The 19,543-nt window shown below is 46.0% G+C and overlaps 1 protein-coding gene across 1 annotated transcript in view; it reads right to left on the bottom strand.

Annotated features, from left to right (window-relative positions):
• AMBN (ameloblastin) overlaps nt 1–19,543 on the bottom strand; it is a 97,950-nt gene that overhangs the window by 51,287 nt on the left and 27,120 nt on the right. The window contains exons 4-5 of the mRNA XM_086963112.1: nt 8,793–8,855; nt 4,762–4,860 (exon numbers count right to left, since the gene is read on the bottom strand). Of these exons, the coding sequence (XP_086819238.1) occupies nt 4,762–4,860; nt 8,793–8,855 (162 nt within the window). The remainder of the gene's footprint in view (nt 1–4,761; nt 4,861–8,792; nt 8,856–19,543) is intronic.

Genomic DNA, 19,543 nt, shown 5'->3' with positions numbered 1-19,543 from the left:
GGATCTTCTGAAGTCAAGACAAATCCAGGGAACTGTTATGTGGACAATCACTTTTTATTTAATTCAAAGGAAGCAGTGTCAGAGAATGCAGTGTTAATGAAAAGGTGTCTTCATAGATCAATATTCCTCATCCAACCACCAATGGGCACTACTTTTTTAGAAGGAGGAACAAGGGTAGCAGCAAATGTTCGAAAGGCTGTTGATTAGAGGGACATAGTGCAGTCTGCCGTGTTTCCAGACAGGTCTAGGCCAAACATCATGGCACCTTTTTGCTGCTTCTTTGATCTTCAAAATGTGCCCCATAACTTGCAAAACAGCCATTTTCAACATGCATTACTATTTGGCATAAACAATCAATATCTGGATGGTCAAGCAATAAATCAGCTGTATAGACCCTTGACCCTTGTCAGTGTAAATCTCTATTGATGGCTAAGGCATTAATATGTCCTTCCATTACTCATATGTTAGGCAGCTTTTTTGGGCATGGGGTATGTGCCTATTGTTATTGAAACAAAATACCATTCTGTCCCTTCTTTAAAATGTATCATTGAACCCCTCTGGCCCTCTAAACTGTAATCACATTACTCGGTTGCCACACCCTGGACATCTATTCGAATATGTAGTGGCTAAACAGCTGTAGTAGGTTATGGAGTGGACCTTCAGTGTTAATCCTTTCCACACCGGTTTTGGCCCTTGCATGAGCAAATGGGCTGGTGGCCACCTCTGTCCTAGATGAATTGCACTGAATGGTTTATCAGGACAGTGACATATATTATTGGATTTATCCGCAGACTTCAAGACAATTGATCATCCAATTCTTCTGCTGCGACTAAGAACGCTCCAGATGGGGGTACTGCACCTGAATTGTTCTGTTCCTTTTTATCAGGTTGTTTGAAAACAGTTCAAGTTGGTTATTTTACCTCAACGTCTAGAAGGTTGCTTGTATGTAGGAATATTGAGAACAAAAATATCATCTGATGTGAATATTGTTCCCTAAATTTTGTTTGTAAAAGTATTGACCTCTTGGATGCATACTTTCTATTACTAACTCCAGTAGGACAATATTTTTGTAATGTATTATAGCTGTAATTTATTTTATTTATAATTTATTATTTTGCAGTTTATGTAGGACACACTCTTTTTCCAGGAATTCTTTATGCCATCATATTCTGGTACCATACTCTTGGGGGTCGCAGAGATGTAATCTCTCTCCACATGTATACTGCATGAAGCAGATTTTTTGTTCTTTATGTCTACAGGCGGTCCACAGATTTTATTGAAGATTGGTGGAGAGAGGGGTCCTCTGAAGGCTTTAAAGGACAAAAAGGAGGATTCCCTATCTCTCCAACTGTCTGGCAGTCATCGCTAATGGTAACTATTTACTGCTGTCTTAAGTTGAATCCGAAAGAAACAAAGTGAGAACGAGTTATCTACCTATTTGTAATCCGGTTACTTCCAGTCTTCTTCCTTCTATCCCTCCTGATGTACTTCAAAAGGCTTGGAACCTACTGGGTGTTCTGAAAGAACCCTCACTCATCTACCTTGTAGGTGACATGCTTTATCATTGGGTTCCCACCCTGGTTTTCAAATGCCAAGAGGGTGTGCTGCGACTTCAGATTGCTGCTGTGCGATCCCTTGGGAATCCCTGTGATCCTTTGTATCATATTTTGTATTTGAATATTTTAGGTGTTCCACGTCAATATTAAAAATAGTGATGGATATGCATGGGATAATTAGTTGGTCCCAATTATCCTTACTATGTGGTCTACATGTTTCAGCCACTTTAGGTAGAGGGTCAATGTGGCTTTCTTCAGGACCGAATAATTGTTGAATATGCATGTGTACTAAAGCATGCAAAAGCGTGGATGTCTGTAGTCAATACTTACAACTCCCTGTGTTTCTTCGCCGACAATACGTCTTGTATTGTCTCCGTTACTAGTAGTTGTGAAAGTCTTCATGGGGTGCTGCTTCAGACGTGGACCCTCTCTAATCAACCTTTTTGATGTTTAGCCTGGTCCTGCATAGCACCTGGATCAGTCCTCGCATCTCTGTGTCTATAAGTTGAATCCAACCAAACAGAGATTTTTCTGGCGGAGCATGGGGTAGCTCAAAAATTGCTAACGCCACGTTCCCTCACTTTAGAAACACAGGGATGTGCGATATATACAATAACATGGTGCACCTCTACGTTTCTCCCTGCACAGGCTATAAATACAGCTGCCTAGTGCTAACGCAGGCACCCTTAGCCTAGTGCTAACGCAGGAACCCTTGCACTATAGTGCAAGGGTTCCCTTAACGCAGGCACCCTTGCACTATAGTGCAAGGGTGCCTGCGTTAAGGGAATTATTGTTTATGTGCAGGAAGGTGTTCCTTCCTATACCTTAGCAATCTAAAATGATGATTTGTACCTTCTAAGTGTGCTGCATTGTGCTTATCGTCACCTAGTAAATAAGACTCAGGGTTTGTTGCCACAGGAACGCCACTAAAAGTGAGTTCCTGTGGCGATAGGAGCTTGTAAATATGCCCCACTATCCACAATGTTTGTGATATCAGTTTGTGGTCCTGTTCTATGAGTACTTACTTGACTCCCTATGAAGAATGTAGGTGACATAATGGATTTTAGCCTTCTATGGTCAGCCAAATCACGGCAGTTTCTAAAATGTGCTTTTTATTTGTGGTTGCTGCTGAGGGTTCTTTCGTTCTTGACCATTTCTCACAAAATATTAGTGAGGAATGCCTTGGTGCATTCAGGATTGGACCTCCAAACTGAAACTAACGTGTCCTCTCTAAAAAATCCCTTTCTGTGATTCAACATATTCAAACAAAATCTGTGTAATCCTCTCGGGACTAAGGATATTGAAGCTGTCTTCAGCCATAAAGTGTAAAAAAAAAAAAAGTCATCGTTCACCAACTGCATTGACTACCAGTCAGAAAAAGAATTATCCACAAATCTCTTTGCATCATGCATACAATCTTTTACCATACACATGCCTTTGTCATAGTAAAGTGGATGGCCTTATTTGAATCCTCATAATAACTTGCACTTATATCTCATATTTACAGTTCCCAAGTGCCAGCGGACAAACATTGAGTCCACAGTCGTGAACTGTGGGTTTTCAGCCCACTTCCTCTAAAACTGACTGAGAAGCAGCTCGTTTTCAGGAACACGACTGAAATGTGTTTATTTGGCAAGTATGGTATAAATTCAGAGTTGTGTGCCAACTACTCCTGTTGGCACTTCATGAATGCACCAAGAGAGCCCTGGGGTGAAAACATGCATTCAATAAATACACGTCTGGGTATATTGAGGAAATATAGCCACTCCACAAATAGTACTGACTGTAGGTGATGTGGCAATGCCCTTTTCCCCTATGAAAACACCCAACTGCGTGCCAGCTAAGGGGCTCGCAACTCTGAAAGAGGACGAGCTTTTGCATTGTCAATCAACAAAAAGTTACCTATGGTAGCCAACTGATTATTAAATATAATCAGGTAGATTAGGTAAACATGTATTTTCTATTATATGGATTGCCATGCCAAGAGTGGCTTTCTTATTTGAAGTTCCTTGGAATCCTCCCATATGTGCATAAAGCAGAATGTAATCTGGCATGAGGCTGAAAACAATTTTGAACAAAACAATTATGTCGTAGAAACAGAATTGTGATTGAGGCAGGAGATATTTACTTGCTGTGCCACGAATTTCGCATGATCTTCAAAAATACAGAGGCCACCACAGGAGATATTCAGTAGGAAGGTGAGACTGAAGGTGATGTCTGGGCCAATGTCAGGGTATGGCAGATATGTTGATAAAAGTAATGGCAATATTGTCAGGAGCAGGAGTTATTATGAGGCATCTGCACAAGAGACCTTTCTGAGGGAGAAGCCACATTCTATGATTCAATAACTCATCAGCATTGTTTGGTCCAAAAATGATTGCACTGAGGATTGGATTCTTTTTTATTCCGCTTTAATGCAGGCCCATTTGAAGTTAGGAGGAATGATTCTGCCATGCATTAAACATTTTAGGATCTGATATACATACGCGTGCCACACATTTCCAGAAATTGACAGGCAACCACCGCCAGTCTAAAACTTTACCTGAAATAGACATTTGTGATGGCTCTCCATTTATCAAACGCAAATCATTCTTGTCCAAAATGGACACGTTTGAAAATAAGACTTAAATCCAGTAGGGAAGTTCTGTACTATTTTTATTTCAGAGCTTTCGTAAATGTTTTTGATGATACCTATATAATTGCTGCTAACCCTTGCTTGTCAAGTAAAAAGGTATGACTCTGCAGTTCTGCCCTGTTTAAACTTATGGTGATCCCTAATATTCTGCATTAAGGGGGGAGCACATTCCAGTACTCGAAACTAAGTAGGATAAGGCTTGCCCCCACCTAAAGGGGCCTTCCTGCAGTGCTTAGTTTGTGCATGTTGTTGCAGGTACTATGCACCAGCAACTCTTTTTAGGACCAGGACTTAAAATCTAACCTTAGAATTTTACCCAGATCAGCAGGAGGTGTTGGGCGGTGGAAGAATGAGGCATGCAACATGGGGTGAAACCAAGACTAGGATGCCTTGGTGTTCTGCAGCTCCTTCATTTGGTAGCCCAGGGAGCAGGCTCATAAACACCTTTGGGCCCTCCTATTTATTTTTCTTACAATTGGCACTGCCTTCTTGTACATAGGAATACAAGCTGTATTTTCGATTTAACCAGATCAGTTTTATCTTCAGAAGTTTTGAAGAAGCCCCACTAACCTGTTGTGTTTCATGCTCACGTGGTCTTAGGGGCATCCACGGATAGGCAGCAGAAGGCCCGTGCATCCACCATGAGGGAAACCGGTCACCAAATCCATACTTGTGGTAAAAGCAAAAGAATAACGAAGAGTTAGAAACATAGAGCAGATAGACATGTAACCCCAGAAGTTGCGACAATTTGTCACATACAATTTGCCAGTGTTGTATATTATCAAGCCCATTATCGCCACTTTAGCGGCAGTTTCCTGCCGATAAAGCGGCGATAATTTTATCGCCCAATAGGGCCCGAAATTTTTAATTTGGACAAACGGAGTAATAAGATGTTAGTGTCTACAGTGAAATCTTGTACCTAGCCCCTCACACACATCTTAAGTGTGTTTCCTTTGTTTATCAGCGGGATAACCGGCAGACGATAATTAACAGTGAAGCAAATTGAGTTATTTTATTTCTGAAAATAATATTTCGTTTATGGAACGTTACACATTCGTTTCATATCAACTAAGAATCTGCAAATGTTCAAATCAAACATCCAAATTTTGGTCATTATAATAGTTCCTATTTATACTTAGACAACAGATTAACACGTGGGAAAAAATCGCCGGCAGAGGAAGAGGTCCTTCGCGATACTGAATGCGCTTTTAAGATATTATTTGCTAGAGGCAAATCTTCATGCAAATGAGCTCCGGGCAAATTAAATCCTGCTCCTGGCCAATTGCTTATTGCAAAAATGTTCTGGTACCTGCTGGTGAAGGCAAACAAGAGCATCGGAGGTACCACTAGTACGGTGATGTATACATGTTTTCCCCCTGGGAGAGATTTCACACTCCTTGAAAGCTCCAACACTGAGAAGGTGCAGAAGAGATTAAACCGCTCCCTCAGATGTAGTATACTTGTAAAGCGCACAGCTGCCCCAGCAACGGGGCGTCCTGGCGCTGTATAACACTGTGGAACCCTTCCTGGCTCTCCCTATGAGATGCCCCTCCTGGGCACCCCCAAGGTGAAGCCAGGCATCCCAGCGTTGTAGGGCCCGTTGCGGTGATTAAGCAAGCTATTACCCAGAGTTGCAGCGTGGGACCCATGATTAGAGTAGGCGCGGAGGCGAGAGAATTATCGAGTCCGTGGACATTGAGCCCAAGACCCTGCCACGTCGGGAATTGAACCCTGGTCCCAGACCTGATCTCTGCTTCAGGGTCTGCCGCTTCTAACCAGTGAGCCACACTTTTCCAGATGGGACCACTAGCTGGTGCCTTTGGCTGTGCTTGAGGATGGAGGTTGAGTTATATCTAGTTTAGACACTTTAGAGTTTGCTTTGGTGGAGAACGGATGTGAGACAACTGTAAGGAGTGTGTTTATATTATTCTAACCACCTAGGAGATGCTCGCTGTTGGCTACCAGAGCTGCCTATTGATTTTGCTGTTTTAAGATTACATGTTAACTAAATTCTGAACTGTTACGCAATATACAACGCATGTGTTCTGGCATGGCATAGGCTGGTGAACTTTGCCTAATAATTTACCATGTACACCCAGACCCTCACTGTAGTGCAACACAGTGACGGATGCTGTCATGGCAGTGTTCCTTTTGCTGTTGATAATTATTCATCATAGGTGGAATTTTAGCAGGTTCTCCCATCTTTTTTCCTTCCCTTGCAAATAGTGCGAGTACCAATCATTTATAATAAAGATATCTTAAGGCATCAGTGCATTGCCCAGCCTGTATTAAGTGAGCAATTGCTGAGTCTCCAAATCATACATTCCAGTAGGTTCAGCTTAAATAGTAATTCATCTATGTCAAAGTCTGCATTGAAGCTATTCATAAAGAAGTCTGCAAGCTCTATTAGCATGGCAAGAGATATTGCTCTAAGTAAATCTAAGTCTCAAAATGAGTTGGTTTGTGGTAGTGCCTTGGGGAAAAGGCAACAACCTTATTTGATTTGGAATCGTCCACATGGGATTAGAAGACTGATGCTTCTTTTGAGAATTCATCTGTTGCCTTTAAGAGATGTTACTGGCATGTGGTATAAAATCCCGAAAGAGGAGAGAATTTGCGAATTATGTTATACTCAAATCCAGGATCTTAATCATGTCTTATTTGTGTGTCCGGAACTACAAAGGGCAAGGCGTTTGTTTTTAAGACCATCATTTATTAAATTTAATATTCATTCAGACCAGGAGGCCAGAATATTTGTTGTATTCCCACCAAATAAAATGGTCTGTTATAGGATATTCCAATTTTTCAAAACTTTTCTGGCTATTTATTAGAGATTACTTAAAATGTTGCTATTAGTTGCTATTACTGTATAAAAAGCATATTCACCCTTCCACTGTACTTTTTAATCTATTGTTGTATTTTAGGGAAAAAAGGGAAATATTCTTTGTATTGTATTTAAAATTGTCTCTTTTACTGTATTGATGCATTTTGTGGACCTCCGAAGGAGTTCCTTAACAAATAAAACTTTTTGAATTTGAATTTGAAATTCCAGTAGGCTTTCAGGATATCCAGAATGATTATGCCTGAGGCCATTTTGTATATGATGAATGTAATTGGAGATATCTGTGTATTTAAACTAATCGGTCTGAATACTTGACTTAATTTTACTATCCACTGGCTTAAAGCGCCCAATCTTAATCAGGATGGTGATGTCTTGAGTTGTTTTTTTCAGGATGAAATAAGCACGCACCCTACAGATCTAACTGGACTGTCCGTAGCAAGGACACCTCCAAACTGACTCCTTCCATATACCCTCGGTATTTCTTGAAATGAGGAGCACACAACCAATGATATCTATACTCATTCAATGCAGAGGCAAGCTACAAACTTGACACAAAGTACCCCCCTCCTCAAGCTGTAACCAATACACCAGAAACACAACATGAGGGATACAGGATACTCTAGGGAACTACACAGAGAGAACAGAAGCACACAACATCCATCAGGTAATTAATGTCTGGTGGCACCACCCTCCATATTCTCACAAGGTACCAAGCAATCTTTCATGGAATTCACACTCTGGCCTCAAGGGCTCTCCCAGCATTCCCCACATCTTCAATAATTTCATAAGGTTTGCAAAACATAGCATATCCAATCCTCCTCTTCATGTATTCTCGCTCTCAACAAGTAACCCTTATCTGCACACACATTTTCTGCTGCCTAGCAGTGATAATGCTACAATCGTGTTTTATTCTGTAGGGTCTCGGGTCTCTTTCTCATTTTAGCATCCTTCATCGAGAAAACCAATGCGTACCCTACCATATTGTTAGTTGCCACTCCAAACTTTTAAAGCGGGATTTCCCTGTAAAGTAATAGGACGTTGCACTAATGGGTAACCTCCAGTTTTCCATGATGGTGTGATTCTGTCTTTCAGTCATTGTGTTTCTTATGTGTATAGTCCAATTTGATTTTAACATTCTCGCCTTTAGTGATGTTGCTTAAGACAGAGGGATATCCCTTTTTACTAAACACCTCCGAGATGGATCTGGCCACAGATCTCACGGATACATCACTTGCATAACAAAACTCTGCCACTTTTAAAACCGATTAAATACACTCTCAATGCTTGGAGTCTAACTATCCACGAAGACAGGTCTTAACACATGCAAACTCACACACTTTCAGGGTAGATCAGGAAGCAATTCAACACATAGGGCCCAATTACGTCTACAGCTGTCCTATGGATTGTCGTAGCTGCGGTGGCAGTGCGGGCACCACTGCACTAGCGGTCTAACTGCCCTATTACTACAAGGGCGGTCGGACTGCCATTGCACTACCGCAACCGTCAGAGATCAGAGTGCACTGGCAGTGGTGCAGTGGTCTTGAGTCCGCAATATGTTTGGTGGACCACCTGGATCTAACAGGACCTCCAAGCTGCACATAGTGGACGTACGTAATATACAAAAAGTAAGTTGAGCAAAGATGGATGCTTCATCATGTCACTAACCAGTTTAGTTTATGTTCCTAAGTGTCAAGTAAGATCAATGTAAATTAGATTTTAATTACGAAGGCACGTAGACCTATTAGTGAGAAATGGTTACCTGTGGCCTCATGTTCATTCCATGTATGTTTATCCCATTTGGACTCCCGTATGGTTTCATTCTCTAAAAACAAATCATAGATCAGTCTTAAATAGCAGGGAAGCCATTTGCACTTATTCTGAGACAACCATAAATTCACAGTCATCATGTTTTACCCTCTCCTGACACAGAAGTTGTGAACCAGCTACAATCACTATTATATCTCTCTGATGTTGAGGCTTCTCTCACTCCTCATGAGGGGTGAAGCTGTCGTTTGCGCCGCGCGAGTGGTGGGACAGTGGCCCAGGGATGTGAGGTGCCCTCTGCACCCTAGCTTCAGCTGCATTTTCCCAGCCAACTGAGGAGCAAGAGGGCTCATTTTCCGTCCTTGCATTAGGGTCCATGCCACCGTTGCCACGCCGCTGCTCCTCAAAAATATGATTCAGAAAAGGGGGTGGTGATGAACAGAGTGTCTGAATTAAGCAGACCACTCTTACCCAGTCCAAAGATCAGGGCTTGATCCATCACCGTTTTTCAGCTCACTGCACCATCCCAGCTCAGAACCTGGCTACATGCAAATTAGTCTGTTCCTGTCCCAGTGCATGATGGGAACAGGGCAAACCAAACTACCAAGCCAATTCTTATACTGGGAAGGAAACAAGCTACCGGGGACCGGTTTCTGGCATTTCAGCCGTCGTCAGCCCGGCTTGCTTGAATCCTGATGGTGCAATGAACAAGGGACTCACATCTGAGTATACCCTTCCATGCTAATGGTGGACAAATTGATTCAGAAAAGGGGGTGGTGATGAACAGAGTGTCTGAATTAAGCAGACCACTCTTACCCAGTCCAAAGATCAGGGCTTGATCCATCACCGTTTTTCAGCTCACTGCACCATCCCAGCTCAGAACCTGGCTACATGCAAATTAGCCTGTTCCTGTCCCAGTGCATGATGGGAACAGGGCAAACCAAACTACCAAGCCAATTCTTATACTGGGAAGGAAACAAGCTACCGGGGACCGGTTTCTGGCATTTCAGCCGTCGTCGGCCCGGCTTGCTTGAATCCTGATGGTGCAATGAGCAAGGGACTCACATCTGAGTATACCCTTCCACGCTTATGGTGGACAAATTGATTCAGAAAAGGGGGTGGTGATGAACAGATTGTCTGAATTAAGCAGACCACTCTTACCCAGTCTAGGGTGACCAGATTCTCAAAACAAAAAACCGGGACAGGTCATAGACAGAAGTAGGACTACGGTTTGCAGTAACCATTGACCTAAAAGTAGGATTATTTGACAGCTGTCATAGACATAGAAAAGGGACAACAACGACAGCTCCCTCCACAGACCGAGATGAAGCATTACAGACAACATATCTGAGGTCTTTTATTGGCAACCCTCTCCTTTACACAGCAGCATTGGTACTTCTTATTACATTTATACTTTTAAGGACTACAGCATATATTTGCCAAAAATCAATAAAACATGAGAGGCTAGCAAATGCCAGTGCAAAGAGAGCATGCGCGCGCATGCTCTACCTGATCAATGAAAAACAGGGACTTTTCTGTGTTTACCTGGGACACTGGTTGAAAACTGGGACATTTGAGTCACTTGGAGAAAAGTGTTGGGACACGGGGGCACTTCTCCAAAAACGGGGACCGTCATGGGAAAACGGGGACGTCTGGTCACCCTAACCCAGTCCAAAGATCAGGGCTTGATCCATCACCGTTTTTCAGCTCACTACACCATCCCAGCTCCGAACCTGGCTACATGCAAATTAGTCTGTTCCTGTCCCAGTGCATGATGGGAACAGGGCAAACCAAACTACCAAGCCAATTCTTATACTGGGAAGGAAACAAGCTACCGGGGACCGGTTTCTGGCATTTCAGCCGTCGTCGGCCCGGCTTGCTTGAATCCTGATGGTGCAATGAGCAAGGGACTCACATCTGAGTATACCCTTCCACGCTTATGGTGGACAAATTGATTCAGAAAAGGGGGTGGTGATGACCAGAGTGTCTGAATTAAGCAGACCACTCTTACCCAGTCCAAAGATCAGGGCTTGATCCATCACCGTTTTTCAGCTCACTGCACCATCCCAGCTCAGAACCTGGCTACATGCAAATTAGTCTGTTCCTGTCCCAGTGCATGATGGGAACAGGGCAAACCAAACTACCAAGCCAATTCTTATACTGGGAAGGAAACAAGCTACCGGGGACCGGTTTCTGGCATTTCAGCCGTCGTCGGCCCGGCTTGCTTGAATCCTGATGGTGCAATGAGCAAGGGACTCACATCTGAGTATACCCTTCCACGCTTATGGTGGACAAATTGATTCAGAAAAGGGGGTGGTGATGAACAGAGTGTCTGAATTAAGCAGACCACTCTTACCCAGTCCAAAGATCAGGGCTTGATCCATCACTGTTTTTCAGCTCACTGCACCATCCCAGCTCAGAACCTGGCTACATGCAAATTAGTCTGTTCCTGTCCCAGTGCATGATGGGAACAGGGCAAACCAAACTACCAAGCCAATTCTTATACTGGGAAGGAAACAAGCTACCGGGGACCGGTTTCTGGCATTTCAGCCTTCGTCGGCCCGGCTTGCTTGAATCCTGATGGTGCAATGAGCAAGGGACTCACATCTGAGTATACCCTTCCACGCTTATGGTGGACAAATTGATTCAGAAAAGGGGGTGGTGATGAACAGAGTGTCTGAATTAAGCAGACCACTCTTACCCAGTCCAAAGATCAGGGCTTGATCCATCACCGTTTTTCAGCTCACTGCACCATCCCAGCTCAGAACCTGGCTACATGCAAATTAGTCTGTTCCTGTCCCAGTGCATGATGGGAACAGGGCAAACCAAACTACCAAGCCAATTCTTATACTGGGAAGGAAACAAGCTACCGGGGACCGGTTTCTGGCATTTCAGCCGTCGTCGGCCCGGCTTGCTTGAATCCTGATGGTGCAATGAGCAAGGGACTCACATCTGAGTATACCCTTCCACGCTTGTGGTGGACAAATTGATTCAGAAAAGGGGGTGGTGATGAACAGAGTGTCTGAATTAAGCAGACTACTCTTACCCAGTCCAAAGATCAGGGCTTGATCCATCACCGTTTTTCAGCTCACTGCACCATCCCAGCTCAGAACCTGGTTACATGCAAATTAGTCTGTTCCTGTCCCAGTGCATGATGGGAACAGGGCAAACCAAACTACCAAGCCAATTCTTATACTGGGAAGGAAACAAGCTACCGGGGACCGGTTTCTGGCATTTCAACCGTCGTCGGCCCGGCTTGCTTGAATCCTGATGGTGCAATGAGCAAGGGACTCACATCTGAGTAAACCCTTCCACGCTTATGGTGGACAAATTGATTCAGAAAAGGGGGTGGTGATGAACAGAGTGTCTGAATTAAGCAGACCACTCTTACCCAGTCCAAAGATCAGGGCTTGATCCATCACCGACATTTTCAGCTCACTGCACCATCCCAGCTCAGAACCTGGCTACATGCAAATTAGTCTGTTCCTGTCCCAGTGCATGATGGGAACAGGGCAAACCAAACTACCAAGCCAATTCTTATACTGGGAAGGAAACAAGCTACCAGGGACCGGTTTCTGGTATTTCAGCCGTCGTCGGCCCGGCTTGCTTGAATCCTGATGGTGCAATGAGCAAGGGACTCACATCTGAGTATACCCTTCCACGCTTATGGTGGACAAATTGATTCAGAAAAGGGGGTGGTGATGAACAGAGTGTCTGAATTAAGGACTGGGTAAGAGTGGTCTGCTTAATTCAGACACTCTACTCAGCGCCACCCCCTTTTCTGAATCGTTTTTGGCCACTATAGGTGTGGCAGGGTATACTCAGACATGAGTCCCTTTCTCACTGCACCATCAGGATTCAAGCAAGCCGGGCCGAAGACGGCTGAAATGCCAGAAACCGGTCCCCGGTAGCTTGTCTCCTTTCTGGTGAAGAATTGGCTTGGTAGTTTAGTCTGCCCTGTTCCCATGATGCACTGGGCCAGGGACAGACTGATTTGCATATAGCCAGGTTCTAAACTGGGATGGCGCAGTGAAATAAATAACGGTGATGGATCAAGCCCTGATCTTCGGACTGGGTAAGAGTGGTCTGCTTAATTCAGACACTCTGTTCATCACCACCCCCTTTTCTGAATCGTTTTTGGCCACTATAGGTGTGGCAGGGTATACTCAGACAGGAGTCCCTTTCTCACTGCACCATCAGGATTCAAGCAAGCCGGGCCGAAGACGGCTGAAATGCCAGAAACCGGTCCCTGGTAGCTTGTCTCCTTTCTGGTGAAGAATTGGCTTGGTAGTTTAGTCTGCCCTGTTCCCATGATGCACTGGGCCAGGGACAGACTGATTTTCATATAGCCAGGTTCTGAACTGGGATGGCGCAGTGAGATAAATAACGGTGATGGATCAAGCCCTGATCTTTGGACTCGGTAAGAGTGGTCTGCTTAATTCAGACACTCTGGTCATCACCACCCCCTTTTCTGAATCGTTTTTGGCCACTATAGGTGTGGCAGGGTATACTCAGACATGAGTCCCTTTCTCACTGCACCATCAGGATTCAAGCAAGCCGGGACGAAGACGGCTGAAATGCCAGAAACCGGTCCCCGGTAGCTTGTCTCCTTTCTGGTGAAGAATTGGCTTGGTAGTTTAGTCTGCCCTGTTCCCATGATGCACTGGGCCAGGGACAGACTGATTTGCATATAGCCAGGTTCTAAACTGGGATGGCGCAGTGAAATAAATAACGGTGATGGATCAAGCCCTGATCTTCGGACTGGGTAAGAGTGGTCTGCTTAATTCAGACACTCTGTTCATCACCACCCCCTTTTCTGAATCGTTTTTGGCCACTATAGGTGTGGCGGGGTATACTCAGACATGAGTCCCTTTCTCACTGCACCATCAGGATTCAAGCAAGCCGGGCCGAAGACGGCTGAAATGCCAGAAACCGGTCCCCGGTAGCTTGTCTCCTTTCTGGTGAAGAATTGGCTTGGTAGTTTAGTTTGCCCTGTTCCCATGATGCACTGGGCCAGGGACAGACTGATTTGCATATAGCCAGGTTCTGAACTGGGATGGCGCAGTGAGATAAATAACGGTGATGGATCAAGCCCTGATCTTTGGACTGGGTAAGAGTGGTTTGCTTAATTCAGACACTCTGTTCATCACCACCCCCTTTTCTGAATCGTTTTTGGCCACTATAGGTGTGGCAGGGTATACTCAGACATGAGTCCCTTTCTCACTGCACCATCAGGATTCAAGCAAGCCGGGCCGAAGACGGCTGAAATGCCAGAAACCGGTCCCCGGTAGCTTGTCTCCTTTCTGGTGAAGAATTGGCTTGGTAGTTTAGTCTGCCCTGTTCCCATGATGCACTGGGCCAGGGACAGACTGATTTGCATATAGCCAGGTTCTGAACTGGGATGGCGCAGTGAGATAAATAACGGTGATGGATCAAGCCCTGATCTTTGGACTGGGTAAGAGTGGTCTGCTTAATTCAGACACTCTGGTCATCACCACCCCCTTTTCTGAATCGTTTTTGGCCACTATAGGTGTGGCAGGGTATACTCAGACATGAGTCCCTTTCTCACTGCACCATGAGGATTCAAGCAAGCCGGGCCGAAGACGGCTGAAATGCCAGAAACCGGTCCCGGTAGCTTGTCTCCTTTCTGGTGAAGAATTGGCTTGGTAGTTTAGTCTGCCCTGTTCCCATGATGCACTGGGCCAGGGACAGACTGATTTGCATATAGCCAGGTTATGAACTGGGATGGCGCAGTGAGATAAATAACGGTGATGGATCAAGCCCTGATCTTTGGACTGGGTAAGAGTGGTCTGCTTAATTCAGACACTCTGTTCATCACCACCCCCTTTTCTGAATCGTTTTTGGCCACTATAGGTGTGGCAGGGTATACTCAGACATGAGTCCCTTTCTCCCTGCACCATCAGGATTCAAGCAAGCCTGGCCGAAGACGGCTGAAATGCCAGAAACCGGTCCCCGGTAGCTTGTCTCCTTTTTGGTGAAGAATTGGCTTGGTAGTTTAGTCTGCCCTGTTCCCATGATGCACTGGGCCAGGGACAGACTGATATGCATATAGCCAGGTTCTGAACTGGGATGGCGCAGTGAGATAAATAACGGTGATGGATCAAGCCCTGATCTTTGGACTGGGTAAGAGTGGTCTGCTTAATTCAGACACTCTGTTCATCACCACCCCCTTTTCTGAATCGTTTTTGGCCACTATAGGTGTGGCAGGGTATACTCAGACATGAGTCCCTTTCTCACTGCACCATCAGGATTCAAGCAAGCCGGGCCGAAGACGGCTGAAATGCCAGAAACCGGTCCCCGGTAGCTTGTCTCCTTTCTGGTGAAGAATTGGCTTGGTAGTTTAGTCTGCCCTGTTCCCATGATGCACTGGGCCAGGGACAGACTGATTTGCATATAGCCAGGTTCTAAACTGGGATGGCGCAGTGAAATAAATAACGGTGATGGATCAAGCCCTGATCTTCGGACTGGGTAAGAGTGGTCTGCTTAATTCAGACACTCTGTTCATCACCACCCCCTTTTCTGAATCGTTTTTGGCCACTATAGGTGTGGCAGGGTATACTCAGACAGGAGTCCCTTTCTCACTGCACCATCAGGATTCAAGCAAGCCGGGCCGAAGACGGCTGAAATGCCAGAAACCGGTCCCTGGTAGCTTGTCTCCTTTCTGGTGAAGAATTGGCTTGGTAGTTTAGTCTGCCCTGTTCCCATGATGCACTGGGCCAGGGACAGACTGATTTGCATATAGCCAGGTTCTGAACTGGGATGGCGCAGTGAGATAAATAACGGTGATGGATCAAGCCCTGATCTTTGGACTCGGTAAGAGTGGTCTGCTTAATTCAGACACTCTGGTCATCACCACCCCCTTTTCTGAATCGTTTTTGGCCACTATAGGTGTGGCAGGGTATACTCAGACATGAGTCCCTTTCTCACTGCACCATCAGGATTCAAGCAAGCCGGGACGAAGACGGCTGAAATGCCAGAAACCGGTCCCCGGTAGCTTGTCTCCTTTCTGGTGAAGAATTGGCTTGGTAGTTTAGTCTGCCCTGTTCCCATGATGCACTGGGCCAGGGACAGACTGATTTGCATATAGCCAGGCTCTGAACTGGGATGGCGCAGTGAGATAAATAACGGTGATGGGTCAAGCCCTGATCTTTGGACTGGGTAAGAGTGGTCTGCTTAATTCAGACACTCTGTTCATCACCACCCCCTTTTCTGAATCGTTTTTGGCCACTATAGGTGTGGCTGCGGCAGGGTATACTCAGACATGAGTCCCTTTCTCACTGCACCATCAGGATTCAAGCAAGCCGGGCCGAAGACGGCTGAAATGCCAGAAACCGGTCCCCGGTAGCTTGTCTCCTTTCTGGTGAAGAATTGGCTTGGTAGTTTAGTCTGCCCTGTTCCCATGATGCACTGGGCCAGGGACAGACTGATTTGCATATAGCCAGGTTCTGAACTGGGATGGGGCAGTGAGATAAATAAGGGTGATGGATCAAGCCCTGATCTTTGGACTGGGTAAGAGTGGTCTGCTTAATTCAGACACTCTGTTCATCACCACCCCCTTTTCTGAATCGTTTTTGGCCACTATAGGTGTGGCAGGGTATACTCAGACATGAGTCCCTTTCTCACTGCACCATCAGGATTCAAGCAAGCCGGGCCGAAGACGGCTGAAATGCCAGAAACCGGTCCCCGGTAGCTTGTCTCCTTTCTGGTGAAGAATTGGCTTGGTAGTTTAGTCTTCCCTGTTCCCATGATGCACTGGGCCAGGGACAGACTGATTTGCATATAGCCAGGTTCTGAACTGGGATGGCGCAGTGAGATAAATAACGGTGATGGATCAAGCCCTGATCTTTGGACTGGGTAAGAGTGGTCTGCTTAATTCAGACACTCTGTTCATCACCACCCCCTTTTCTGAATCGTTTTTGGCAACTATAGGTGTGGCAGGGTATACTCAGACATGAGTCCCTTTCTCACTGCACCATCAGGATTCAAGCAAGCCGGGCCGAAGACGGCTGAAATGCCAGAAACCGGTCCCCGGTAGCTTGTCTCCTTTCTGGTGAAGAATTGGCTTGGTAGTTTAGTCTGCCCTGTTCCCATGATGCACTGGGCCAGGGACAGACTGATTTGCATATAGCCAGGTTCTGAACTGGGATGGCGCAGTGAGATAAATAACGGTGATGGATCAAGCCCTGATCTTTGGACTGGGTAAGAGTGGTCTGCTTAATTCAGACACTCTGGTCATCACCACCCCCTTTTCTGAATCGTTTTTGGCCACTATAGGTGTGGCAGGGTATACTCAGACATGAGTCCCTTTCTCACTGCACCATCAGGATTCAAGCAAGCCGGGCCGAAGACGGCTGAAATGCCAGAAACCGGTCCCGGTAGCTTGTCTCCTTTCTGGTGAAGAATTGGCTTGGTAGTTTAGTCTGCCCTGTTCCCATGATGCACTGGGCCAGGGACAGACTGATTTGCATATAGCCAGGTTATGAACTGGGATGGCGCAGTGAGATAAATAACGGTGATGGATCAAGCCCTGATCTTTGGACTGGGTAAGAGTGGTCTGCTTAATTCAGACACTCTGTTCATCACCACCCCCTTTTCTGAATCGTTTTTGGCCACTATAGGTGTGGCAGGGTATACTCAGACATGAGTCCCTTTCTCCCTGCACCATCAGGATTCAAGCAAGCCTGGCCGAAGACGGCTGAAATGCCAGAAACCGGTCCCCGGTAGCTTGTCTCCTTTCTGGTGAAGAATTGGCTTGGTAGTTTAGTCTGCCCTGTTCCCATGATGCACTGGGCCAGGGACAGACTGATTTGCATATAGCCAGGTTCTGAACTGGGATGGCGCAGTGAGATAAATAACGGTGATGGATCAAGCCCTGATCTTTGGACTGGGTAAGAGTGGTCTGCTTAATTCAGACACTCTGTTCATCACCACCCCCTTTTCTGAATCGTTTTTGGCCACTATAGGTGTGGCAGGGTATACTCAGACATGAGTCCCTTTCTCACTGCACCATCAGGATTCAAGCAAGCCGGGCCGAAGACGGCTGAAATGCCAGAAACCGGTCCCCGGTAGCTTGTCTCCTTTCTGGTGAAGAATTGGCTTGGTAGTTTAGTCTGCCCTGTTCCCATGATGCACTGGGCCAGGGACAGACTGATTTGCATATAGCCAGGTTCTAAACTGGGATGGCGCAGTGAAATAAATAACGGTGATGGATCAAGCCCTGATCTTCGGACTGGGTAAGAGTGGTCTGCTTAGTTCAGACACTCTGTTCATCACCACCCCCTTTTCTGAATCGTTTTTGGCCACTATAGGTGTGGCAGGGTATACTCAGACAGGAGTCCCTTTCTCACTGCACCATCAGGATTCAAGCAAGCCGGGCCGAAGACGGCTGAAATGCCAGAAACCGGTCCCCGGTAGCTTGTCTCCTTTCTGGTGAAGAATTGGCTTGGTAGTTTAGTCTGCCCTGTTCCCATGATGCACTGGGCCAGGGACAGACTGATTTGCATATAGCCAGGTTCTGAACTGGGATGGCGCAGTGAGATAAATAACGGTGATGGATCAAGCCCTGATCTTTGGACTGGGTAAGAGTGGTCTGCTTAATTCAGACACTCTGGTCATCACCACCCCATTTTCTGAATCGTTTTTGGCCACTATAGGTGTGGCAGGGTATACTCAGACATGAGTCCCTTTCTCACTGCACCATCAGGATTCAAGCAAGCCGGGACGAAGACGGCTGAAATGCCAGAAACCGGTCCCCGGTAGCTTGTCTCCTTTCTGGTGAAGAATTGGCTTGGTAGTTTAGTCTGCCCTGTTCCCATGATGCACTGGGCCAGGGACAGACTGATTTGCATATAGCCAGGCTCTGAACTGGGATGGCGCAGTGAGATAAATAACGGTGATGGGTCAAGCCCTGATCTTTGGACTGGGTAAGAGTGGTCTGCTTAATTCAGACACTCTGTTCATCACCACCCCCTTTTCTGAATCGTTTTTGGCCACTATAGGTGTGGCTGCGGCAGGGTATACTCAGACATGAGTCCCTTTCTCACTGCACCATCAGGATTCAAGCAAGCCGGGCCGAAGACGGCTGAAATGCCAGAAACCGGTCCCCGGTAGCTTGTCTCCTTTCTGGTGAAGAATTGGCTTGGTAGTTTAGTCTGCCCTGTTCCCATGATGCACTGGGCCAGGGACAGACTGATTTGCATATAGCCAGGTTCTGAACTGGGATGGGGCAGTGAGATAAATAAGGGTGATGGATCAAGCCCTGATCTTTGGACTGGGTAAGAGTGGTCTGCTTAATTCAGACACTCTGTTCATCACCACCCCCTTTTCTGAATCGTTTTTGGCCACTATAGGTGTGGCAGGGTATACTCAGACATGAGTCCCTTTCTCACTGCACCATCAGGATTCAAGCAAGCCGGGCCGAAGACGGCTGAAATGCCAGAAACCGGTCCCCGGTAGCTTGTCTCCTTTCTGGTGAAGAATTGGCTTGGTAGTTTAGTCTGCCCTGTTCCCATGATGCACTGGGCCAGGGACAGACTGATTTGCATATAGCCAGGTTCTGAACTGGGATGGCGCAGTGAGATAAATAACGGTGATGGATCAAGCCCTGATCTTTGGACTGGGTAAGAGTGGTCTGCTTAATTCAGACACTCTGTTCATCACCACCCCCTTTTCTGAATCGTTTTTGGCAACTATAGGTGTGGCAGGGTATACTCAGACATGAGTCCC

This window comes from Lissotriton vulgaris, chromosome 3_1 (assembly GCF_964263255.1).
Source record: "Lissotriton vulgaris chromosome 3_1, aLisVul1.2, whole genome shotgun sequence".
NCBI lineage: Eukaryota > Metazoa > Chordata > Amphibia > Caudata > Salamandridae > Lissotriton > Lissotriton vulgaris.
The sequence above is the reverse complement of the archived record's forward strand: the minus strand, read 5'-3'. Positions and strand labels throughout refer to the sequence as shown.